This window comes from Thamnophis elegans, chromosome 2 (genome assembly GCF_009769535.1).
Source record: "Thamnophis elegans isolate rThaEle1 chromosome 2, rThaEle1.pri, whole genome shotgun sequence".
In the NCBI taxonomy this organism is placed as follows: domain Eukaryota; kingdom Metazoa; phylum Chordata; class Lepidosauria; order Squamata; family Colubridae; genus Thamnophis; species Thamnophis elegans.
Window position 1 is genome coordinate 15513423 of NC_045542.1, and position 12038 is coordinate 15525460.

General features: G+C 38.8%; 1 protein-coding gene across 1 annotated transcript in view; it reads left to right on the forward strand.

Moving 5' to 3' along the window:
- Positions 1-12038, forward strand: part of RAPGEF3 (Rap guanine nucleotide exchange factor 3) — an 87865-nt gene that overhangs the window by 41256 nt on the left and 34571 nt on the right. The window contains exons 6-8 of the mRNA XM_032238900.1: positions 7931-8093; positions 9197-9281; positions 11607-11667. Coding sequence (XP_032094791.1) covers positions 7931-8093; positions 9197-9281; positions 11607-11667 — 309 coding nt within the window. The remainder of the gene's footprint in view (positions 1-7930; positions 8094-9196; positions 9282-11606; positions 11668-12038) is intronic.

Sequence of the window (12038 nt, forward strand, 5' to 3'; positions counted from 1 at the left end):
CATTTCTCACATTTTCCATTTGTATTTCAGGAACATTTAAACATTCAACGATCTCAGTTTTTACTTCATATTTTAAAATCAGATGATCCAATTTTCTTTCCAGCCTCTGATAAGAATCAAAAAGCTCTCTACATGCGGAAAAAAGAATCTGAAATGAAATCTTAGAGGTATTTTGAGACGCCATGATGTGTCGCAGTTAAAAATTGCAAGCTCTTTTTTTTTCCACAGACTTCGAAGCACTTTTCTTAGTCTCTTGCAGGCTGTGCAATCTTATCTGATCGTAAACAGAGCCAAGTAATAAAGTAATAAAAATGTCAAATCGTGACGGGCTAATTAGTAGAAAATAAATTTTACGATCCACTTAGGGAGAGTCAGAGGGGGAGGATGTCGAGGAGTTTCTTGAAGTATTTAAGAAGTAAAGTAGCCACCAGCCATAAATCCATTAAAAAGAACCAATTCGCCGCTAAATTTTCCTATTCTTTGGTTTCAGTTAGCTTAAGCTTTTAAGGCAGACCGTCTCTCTCGGATAATAAAATCAGCTTACCAGATGACATCACTTCTACCATTCTTAGGGGCAACCTGCAGTTTCAGTTAGCATGCAGCTAATCCAGAAAGGAATTGGCACGAGGAGTTAATACCCCCCTCAGAGACTTGCGGGTGTCTCTGAGGTCCTGGGTCTCTCCTCACCTTCACTGTCGTCTCCGGGACAGCTAGAGTTCAAAGAACCCATCCAAAAATCCTTCGGTATAGAGGAATTTCAGGAGTAGCCTGAAACTCCATCTTCTCACTGCTAAGCCCCGCCTTCTTCCCGCCAAGTGTCTGAATTTTGATCACGTGGCCCTGGGAATGCTTCAGTGGTTGTAAGTGTGAAAACGGTCATAAGTCACTTTTTTCAGTGCTGTTGTAACTTTGAGTGCTCACTAACTGAACTGTTGTAAGTTGAAGACTACTTTATTGCGTTTTAAATTAATAAGGAAAAAAAAGAAGAATAAACATTGATAGTGATACCATACATTATCAAAGAGGGGGGAAAAAGCACATAAAAAGTGTTATAACAAACAAGTGGGGGAAAATACAGCCAAAAGTAATATATATCTTTTATAACTATAAACAGTTACAGTTTTATATTTTTTATTTCACCAACACTGGCATAGTAACATGATGTTAAGAAATAAAAGAATGTTGTCTGCAAATAAAGCCAATTTGTGCTCAAGTGTTATGTTCTACTCTGTATCTCCCTCTGTGTTAACAGCCCACATCAAGAGTTCCCACACAGATATTAAAAAGCGTGGGTGATTGTGAACATTTTTGTCTGGTTTGCCCTGAATAGTAGAAAAGTAGGAGAAAAACATGCCATTAACTTTTAGGTATAAGGAATTCATGTAATGTCTTAATCCATTTTATGATTTCCAAAGGAAATCTAAATCTATCTAGTGCAGCAAACCTGTGTTATCTTTTCTTCCCTCCTTTGAAAAACTGGTCTATTTTCTTTCTCCTCTTTGTTTCCTTTGCTAGCGAGATGTTAGCTAATTTTTTAAAAAGCAAACCAATAAGACAGTATCCCTGAGTATGATCCAAAGATACGTTATGCACTAATTTTGCTGAAGCTAAATAGATGTAAGCCCATCAATTCCTGGGGTGGAAGACCAGTAGGACATCCTGGGTCTGCCATTTTTGAATTCCGTGGAAGAAAGACGGTGCAAAATAGAATCTAATCTGTAACTGAAAGGAAATGGGGTCTCCGAGCAGTATTTTTTAACCATGAGAACTTAAAAATGTGTGGGCTTCAACTCCCAGAATTCCACAGCCATCAGGCTCTTAATGTTCCCAAGGTTGAAAAACATTTCCTCAGAAACTTGGCTTTTGTGAGAAATGTATGCGATTGGTTGGTTGGTTGATTGGTTGGTCTGGCAGTGAGGTCACAAAGCCAGGTACATATCTTACTGTGACATCAGTCTCTTTGCTACTAAGTGAAAGATACATGCTGGCCATCAATCCAGCACTGAGTTTCTTCTCATCTGCCCCAAGGGAGCTTGCTTTGATAATCTCTTGAGGTAGGCTTTGATTTCTCTATCGTATATAAAAAGAACATTGTAGAGCATTTGAGCAGGTCTTACTCACCCTGGTCTTAAATGTTCTTTTGCTTACTGAGCCTTTAACGCCCACCACCCCCCCTACCCACTTCAGATTAGATTTATAAATGGGGTAGTGCTGCCCAACTCTTCAGATCAAACATGCATTCCTTTGGTTTCTTGGAAACCATAATTTGATTCCCCTTCTCTATCATGACTGTGAATTCTGGAGATAAAACAAAGGGTATAAAGCAAAGGGTTGGGCAGTAATTTACTATGGAATGTATTTGCACTGCTTGGCAATCCCTTGAAGAAGCTGTGGTGGCCTCGTTCATGTACTCACAACAATGTGCTCCCTCTCATAGAAAAAATATCCATAGAAAGCTAGCTAGCTAGCTCTCTCTCTCTCCCTCCCTCCCTCTCTCTCTCTCTTACCCCTTCCCTTCCTTCCTTCCTCCCTCTCCTCCCCCTCCCTCCCTCCCTCCCCTCCTCTCTCTAAAAATTAATACAAACCAAAATAAAAAAGGGAAAGACAAAATTGACAGAGTATGGGAAAGTAGTGGGTTTAAAGATAAATATGACAAAGACTAAAATGCTGGTTAAAAATATGACATCGAAATCGAAAGAGGAGTTAACGAAGAAATTGGGTATCCCAACTGTCAAAAAAGTCAAATATATTTGTCTGCGAGGTGTGTGTCCATCAAAGAAGATAACTATACTAATTTGATCAATAAAATTAAGAAAGACTTAGAAAGGTGGAAAAAACCTACAATTGTCCCTGATGGGTAGGATTGCAGTCATAAAAATGAATGTATTACCAAAATTTCTTTTCCTATTTCAGAATATCCCTATTAAATTAGAAGGTGGTTTTTTTAAGGATTTGAATCAATTGGTTTTGAAATTTATTTGGCAGGGAAGAAAAACAAGAATAAAACTCAAGGCTATGCAAGATACTAAGGAAAAAGGAGGATTTGGCGAACTTTATTATACTGTGGCCACTCTAACATGGTTAAAAGAATGGATAATGTTGAGAAATAAAAGATTACTCAAATTGGAAGGTCATGACCTCCAAGTAGGATGGCATGCCTTCCTTTGGTATGAAAAAGGATCTGCACACAAATATTTCAATAGACACTACATCAGACAGTCCCTGTTATTAATATGGAACAAAATTAAACACGACCACTATACCAAAACACCCATTTGGCTATCTACGATGGAAGCATACATACACCCAAATTTAATTAATATGGAAAATATAGTTACATATAAAGAGCTATTGAACAGACGGGGAGATCAAAACTAGATTAGAATTGGCATCACAAGGGGTACAAGTAGGATGGTGGTCCTACTTGTAGATACAATCAAGGTTTGCACAGGATAGGAAGAACGTATTGCCGAAGATTACACAACGTTAGATAAACTTTTGATACAGACAGAAAACAGGCTGATCAAAGTGTTGTATAGATTTTTGTTGGAATACAAGCTAGAGGAGGAACATGTCAAAGAAACTATGGTTGCCTGGATGAAAACTTTCAGTTATAATGTGGAATTAGCTAAGTGGGAAAAACTTTGGATACTTAATCAGAAGCTAACAATAGCTACGGCGTAAAAAGAAAATCTTTATAAGATGTTCTACAGATGGCATCTCCCCTCAGCACGGCTCTCCAAAATGTTTAAAAATCTGGCCCCAAATTGTTGGAAGTGTAAAAAAACACCAGGCACTTTTTATCATATGTGGTGGACATGCAGTGAGGCAATAAAATATTGGAAAATGATTCAATCATGGTTAGAACAAATGGTGGGAGACCAAATCTTGTTTAAACCAGAAATTTTTTTCCTATGTATAATACCGGAGGGGTTTAAGAAAGATACACTTTATCTAATTATACATGTACTAACTGCGGTGTGCATAACTTATGCACAATATTTGAAAAAAGAAAATGCACCATCAGAGCTAGATATAATCAGAAAAGTATTGGCCTGTGCAGAAGCAGATAGGCTCACTCTTGAATTTAAAAATAAAGGGGAATCAGAATATTTTGAAGTCTGGGACAGATTTTATGACTGGTATAAGACAAGGTGACAAGACTGGAACAAACTGTATATATTGTGATTGGACAGAAGGATAGACAATGTATTAAGTAGGCTAATAGTTAATGGTTGAGACTAGCTGTATATAATGTGAATGTATGGTCACTTCAACTTCATGGTACTGCATTGTTTTAAATGTAAAAATAATAAAAATATATTCAAAAATAAAAAAATAAAAAAGGGAAAGTAAAGAGAGAGAAAACAAACAGAAAGAAAAGAAAAAAGAACACACACACACAGACACACACACACAGACACACACACACACACACACACACACACACACACACACACACACACACACACGAGTTCCCGTCTTATTTGCAAGTATAAACAAGTTAGGAAGCTGTTCACTCTGTATAAGTTTACAAAGAGATATATCTTCTTCCCATAAACCACTGCTTATCTATAAGCAAATCCTCAAGACATCAACTTTTCAGCCCTGATGTCAGCAAAAAGTCTGTAAAGGGCTGCCAGAACTTTGCAAATCTTTTTTTAAAACCTTGATCAAAATCAATTACATATTGCCTCCTTTTATTTCTGAAAATCATAATCTTTAGTGCTTTCAAATAATGTGGAATTTTATCATCTCAATTCTTCTTTGTCCTTTTGCATCAGCTTCTTTGAGGCTTTAAAAAGCCCTCTTTGTAAATCCAATAAAAAGACATTATTCAGATCATTAACTTGGTTTATTAATTGTATTTCACTTTGAATTTTTAAAACTTCATTCACCTGCTTTTAATATCCAGTAAAGAGTCCCTATCTGGGTTATTCTCTTATCTTGTCACTTGTAGGTCCACTTCAAATAGTTTCTCAATCTTGTAATCTGTATTTTAATCCAATATTTTAGATATTGGATTATTTTTATATCAAGCAAGATTTTTTTCACATTCTGTCATTCCTTTATTTACATCCTTTAAATTCTATTGAAGCAGACAACATTGTTGATATTGATATTGTGGCTACTAATTTCTGACCCATTCTTCAAACTTCTTTAATATTTCAAATGTTACAGTGTTTTATTTTGTAGATCCTAATCCTAATCAAAATCAAAAGCAGGAGATTTCCCCTCTTTTTTGCCTGGAATTTTTAGTCCTGCCTAGCATCCAATTTAAGTCATAAGGTCTCTAAATCTAGTATGACTTACAGTAGACAAAATAATTCTGGTTCCCATCAAAAGCTTTTTATTTTATATAGCTAGTTCTAAAGTTTTATAGTAAAAGTTTTGGTATTCCAAATTTTTTTGGGATTCTTAATTTGTTTATGGCTTTCTTGGCTCAAATTCTTTTTTTTTGCAGATTTTTAAAATTATTTTTTCCCTTCTACAACACCTTACAGTCATTACATCAACATTGTTATGTCATACCTGTACATGTATATAATATTTCACTTCTATATTTACACACTTTATACACAGTTATATGTATGTATGTATGTATGTATGTATGTATGTATGTATAGTTTTTTGGCTTAATTAATTTTATTACTGTTTTGCAGCCATTTGTACCAATTGTTCCAAATTTCATAATATTCCGACTCTTCTTTATCTTTTAATTTCAATGTTAATTTGTCCATCTCTGGCTCAAATTCTTATTTAGCCATTTGCTATTTATTTCATATTTTTTAAAGTTTTTAAAAGTATGGTTACTTTTTCTTTTGTGAAGAAATTAAGATAAGTTCCCCCCGTGGTTAGGTATCTACTTGTCATAAGATAACTAAGTAGGCAATCTCTGTAACTTCTTAGAAGCGAGGTTAATAAACTGAATGTCTTTTTAAAGACTCTGCTGTGGTTGGGAGCTTCATTATTGATCCCTTTGTATCCTGGCACTCAGTCCCATGCCTGTCTTGTAATTTCATATGCAGTTGTCTGGAGCACATATGGGTGATCTCCCATCCTCTCCTCATCCAGAGAGATTTGGGGAAAAAAACCTGGTCTAGTCTTTGGTGCTTCAGTCTTTTTTGTGTTAATCTTTGTGTTATGTTAATCTTTGTGTTGTGTAATCTTCTCTAGTCTCCGGGAGACATATTTAGCTCACCATCCCTCTCCTGGAAGTCCCTCCCACAGCCTTCCTTTCATTGTAGTGCTGTAACAAAGCCAGTAGTGTTCACAGTGTCTAAGAAAACAACCCAGGTTATTTTTAAATCAGAAATTGGTTTTTTGTAGCCTGGGGTAGCCTGGGAAAAGACAGTTCTATTTATAGAGATCTCACTGTGTATGATAACTGTTTTTTTTGTCTTGATTGATTTGGAAAGAGTTCGCTTGCATTGCCATAAAACCCAGCAGAAGGGTTGTTAATTTGGCCCTATTTGTAGCTTTTTATACTTCATGCCATGTATTTGTTATCTGTGTACTGGACCCACCTTCTGGATCCAAGTCTTGATTAATGCCTCTTTTCTGGAAGGAGGTGTTCCACCTGCTTGAGGGAAACAGTAATTTCCACCTTCCTAAGAGGCCATCCTTGGACCCAATCATTTGGACAACTTTTGTGAATGCTGCAACCTTCCCTTTTCAAGGAAGATTGGCAGGCCCAGGATTAAATGGCTTATCTGGATTCTTCAGTTAGGGTTCAGGCTGGATTATGGTACTGAAATGGCATTGGTCACACTGACTGATGACTTCTGGAAGCCCAGGATGGAGTGGTAAATCTCCTTTTAATTATCTTGATAGCCTTGATTCCATTGACTATGTCCTTCTGGAAATACTTTGGGGTTCCAGTTAGTATTGATCATGGTGGCAGAGAAGTCTAAGCCTAGGCCCTCCCATATTTGTGATCTCAGAGTTCAAGTTTCTCACTGCTCCTTTTTAATATTTATATGAAACTGCTAGATGTTGTTGTTCAATGGCATAGAGGCTTAGACTTAGAATAACTTTATTGGCACTTTGAATGTACACCAATCTTCATACATTAAAATGAAATTTCATTGCATAAGGCTCTCAAAGAGTCACCACCTCCAATATACACTGCACAAACATGACTAAATAAATAAATACAAAATTTTGCATATACCCACATGTATTATATGACACAGACAAGGTAGTATGCTGGTGATACTCAGATATAGAATTACTTTCCATCTGTACAGATGTTGTTTCAGGGCTTGGAGGCTGTGACAATATTGGTGGTGGTGTATGGTGTGGGGGGATAATTTTTTCCTAGCAAGGTGGAATGGCTTTGAGTTTTTCACGCTCTTTGATCTGGTGAGGTCTCATTTCTGACCTCAATGAAGTAGACTTCCCTACACACAGCTGGTTCACAATTTGGGGGGTTCCTCTGGACTTGCAGCTATTGCTTGAGAAGTAGGTGGAGACCTTTGGACAAATTCATCTTATGTACCATTTATGCTCTTTCCTGGAATGGGGGCCTCTGCTCCCTATCATACATGCCTTGGTTACTACAGCAAAGTCTATTGATAAACTGGAAGAGCTTGGACTAGTTGCAGCCTGTGAGAGGAGTGGGTGATCTGTGAGATGAAGCCACTGCCCTGTCCTCAGAAATGGATAAATGGAGTTGTTCATGCTAGAATAAGGAGGCTGTGTGGCTGAGTCTTAATTCTTTTCCTGGGCAAATGGGTTTTTTTTCCCAAATGATTTTTTTCTTTTGTAAATCCAGAACACGTTCATTACCTTTAATAAGAGGTGAATGAGATGGTGATATGGTGGAATATCTTCCTTGCAATCTTAGTGGTGGAATGAAACCCTTTTTGACTTGATCCTCCTTATTTCCTCCTTTATGCCCTGGTATCACCTTCCTTTGTCCACGCAGTACGACAGGAGAGCTACTTTCAAGATCGAGATGCTCAGTTCTTCCGATTCGTGGCCTTGGAACCAAGTGCTGAAGACAGGGATGGAGAGGACCTACTGGAGGCGTTGGCATTGCTGACCCAGCTGGGCCCAACTGCATTGCTCACCACCATCCTACGCAAACCGTAAGCATTGACTGCAGGAAGCAGTCAGGGGGAAAAAATGAAAAAAAAATCAGAAAGTTAGTGCATGGATCATAGTTCTGTAAAACGGAGTATAATGATTGTTGGGTTCAGCATATTTAATTCATACAGAATTAAAGAAGCTTCTATAGATTCTATTCAAGGAAAAAAATGACTATGGACACTGAGGATTGAATTTCAGTTCTTTTGAAGGTGAAGCAGAGACTTTGCCATGGTGATCCCTTATAAGAGTGTGTGCCTGTGTATCAGTGATGGGTTCTGGATCCCGGTGCAACCAGTATGGTGCAACGGGGCCCAGCGGCCACCACATGAACCTGCGCAGCACGCACATGCGTCCTTACCTCCTGCGATGCTCTGTGACGCCTCCGCAATGCTCCAGCTGCTCGGCGGAGCATTGCACAGGCGCCATACATTGCCTGTGCATGTGCAGATGGCCTGTTTCCTTCAAATACAGGTAAGGAACGAGGGCGGGCGGGCCCTCCGGAGCTCCATACCAGAACGGTACCCAGTACTCCCGGCACGCACTAGTACACCCGTACTGGGGCATACCGCCTGCAACCCACCACTGCTCTGTATGTATTTTTGTACGTACATTTAAATAAAAAAACATCAGAAGAAGCAACAGTTTCATGCAATTGTGCCAGAAACTAAGAAGCTGCTGGACCACAAGAAGATCTACTTTTCTATTCCTTTAAAAGAGTCTAACAGACAAACTTTGGAAACTCTTTCTGTGCCTTAGTACAATGTATATTGTAGATGATAAGAATCATGTCTTGCTTTCTTAAAAAGGAATTTATGATCCTCAATATTTCAGGAGTTAAGCTTTGCAGGATCTGGGTAATGGACCTAATATTTGTGTTGGAAGCCAGGAATGACTGAGAAAGCTAGAAGGGACTTCCTGTCAAGAAGGAAGCATGCATATTTTGAATAGATCTTAGTCCTTCCTGAGGAGAGAGAAGGGCTACACACAGCTGGGAATGTAATCTTATGGGCTTAAAATATTTTTGTATGCATGGATCTGAGATCAGCACTGTAATGTCAACTGATGGGGGAATCTGTGTTTTGTTTTGGTCTTTCTCCTCCAGTCCTAACCAACGCACAGATGAGGAACTTGCACTGATCTTTGAGGAATTACTGCATGTCAAAGCGGTAGCCCATCTCTCCAGTTCGGTGAGTGACTAACAGATTCTGTCTCATTGGCCTAACTCAGGGATGTCCAAACTTGGGAACTTTAAAACTTGTGGACTTCAACTCCCAGAATTCCCCAGCCAGCAGGCTGGGGAATTCTGGGAGTTGAAGTCCACAAATCTTAAAGTTCCCAAGTTTGTACACCCCTGGCCTAACTTTAATTTGTTACAAATGCACTGTGAATAACAAATAGGAAGGAATCGGTTCATTTTTGTCATCCTGTCCATCATATAGTTGAAAATGGATTCCTTGTTTGCTGGTTCTCTGTCGATTGGATGCCCGTTTTATTTCTCTTTATAGCCCAGCCATCATATCAGTATATTGCAGTGTCCACATTTTCCCCTCAGAATACCATTAAACAGCCCAAGTCTGCAGCCTTCTAGTTTTTAATTTACTTTTTATTATTAAATTGTTTAAATTCCACCTTTATTACAGATAATCCTTGATTTATGACTGGACACTTACACTAGAAGGCCTTGAAAATGTTATTTCTGACCCATCCTCAAACCTATGGCTGCTGTACCACCCCGTGGTCATGCGATCACATTTCGGACACTTAGCAACTGGCTCAGATTTGTGACCATGAGACCATGTGGTTCGCTTAACAACTGTAAACAAGATCCTGAAGATCATAAAAATATCCATAAACCATAATAATGTTAAACCATAATATTGAGTCCAGTCATGTGGTGACTCAACTTACAACTACAACATCCTATGAACAAAATTCTGGGTTCAATTGAGGTGAAGGAATACCTATACTTCTATAAGTAATTCAAAGAGGCAAACATACATAATGCTGCTTCCTCCTCCCATTTTCTCCACAACAACGATCTTGTGAGGTGGGTAGGAAAACAAAATGGCAGCTATCCTCCTACTTCTATTGCAGTGTAAGTAATAAACGTGAATATGTCTAAACGTCTGTAGAGATTCTCAGTCATCCAGGTCATGGTTGTCCCAAAAGTGCTTTTTTCAGGAGGCAACTGGACTTCCTTGTTTTTTCTTTGAGGACATTTCACTTCTCATCCAAGAAGCTTCTTCAGCTCTGACTTGGATGGTGGGGAATGGAAGGATTTATATTCCTTGCAGACATCTGGACATTTGCACCCTTTTTCAGGATCGTGAATATGTCTACGTATAAATGAAGTTTTTAGTAGCAAAGCAAATAGGGTAACATATTTTCTGGCACCCTTTCCCCGAAAGTACTTTTTCACATAAATTTCCCACTGTCTAATAGCTCTAGGTCCATATAATCAACTCTCAGTCACTCCAAATGCATCCAATCCAGCAGTTAGATTCACTTCTACTCTACTTGATGCTGCCCTTAAATGGTTAGTTTATGCATAAAACATACAGATTAGAATAGGGGAAGGTGGGCAAGGTTCCTGTCCAGCTTTGCTCTCCTGCAGGTGTTCGCTCTCCTGTCCATATACCCTGAATTTCTACTGATTAGTCTTATGGAAAAGATGAAATCATGCTGGCACCACTACATTTTCTTATTTGCTTGTTGGTCATTTCCCTATTCAGGTTGCCAAAGTACACTGTGTAATTTACACGTTGACTTAGGAAAACAAACCCTTGGTTGATTGCACCGAGATTTCTCCGGTGACGTGCTTTGTATTTTAGATGCCTGTAGAGGACAAGACAGGAAGGAACTATGGCATAATGCAGAAGTGCAGCAGCCCACAGCTCCAAACAAACAGGATGCAACTGGCACAGCTGGCACACATTGCAAAGCTACTGAAAATCTAGTACCAGGCACCTACAGTGATCAGTGCTTTGTTGGCATGGATCCCTATTCTGCTTTCCTTTCCTAAGGGATGCCAACAGTATTTTCCAGCCAAATGTTATGTTTCTTACATCAGGAATTAACAATTACTTGCATATTTCTCCTTCCCAGGGAGCTTTGGGAAATTTTGTGTTGTGAACTAATTCAACTTCTCTGCCTGATAAGTCTTCATTTGTACCTCTGTCAATGTGCAACATCCCTTCTAAGGTTGTTCCTTGATAGAGATATGAATTATACCCCATTTATACACCTGATTTTCCTCCCTCCCTCCTTCCTTCTCCTGAAGATGATTTAAAAACATAAAAACTAACATCTATTTTATAATCCTCCAGTTTGTTTGTCTCAATATGTTTGTCTCGGTGTGAATTGAGTTTAGAAATGGAAGGATTTACCTTAAATGCTGTTTTACGCCACATGCTGACTTGTTAGCAACTGCATCGTTCTGAAACATGCCATAGCATAACTCAGTGAAACATGTTCATAGGGCGTACTACTCACCGGCTGTTTCTCCATTGCAGGTAAGGAGAGAGTTGGCTGCTGTACTGCTTTTTGAGTCCCATGCCAAGGCTGGAACTGTGTGTGAGTCGCACGTTTTCCTTGTCATACTCTGTCCGTCTCTGACAATGGCCCTCCTGTATCCCATGCTGCTACTTTATGCAGCCATTGGAGTGTAGCTAGGCTGGCAGGAGTAGCCATTGTGAGTTGGCATCTTTGAAATGATATGCATCTTTATGCCTGCCACTTGCAGTATCACAACAACTTATGCCAACCATTGTAAAAAGGAACAACGAGGGCATTCACCAATCCTTTGTCCTGTGAAATCAGGGAGGAAAACGGTCCAGTGTTGCTGTTCATTTTTCTCTCTTTAAAGTCTGTGTATTCCTTTTTAAAAGGTTCCCATTTAGCTCTTTTGTTCTTAACTCCAGCTCAAGACGTCCTTTTCTTCTTCT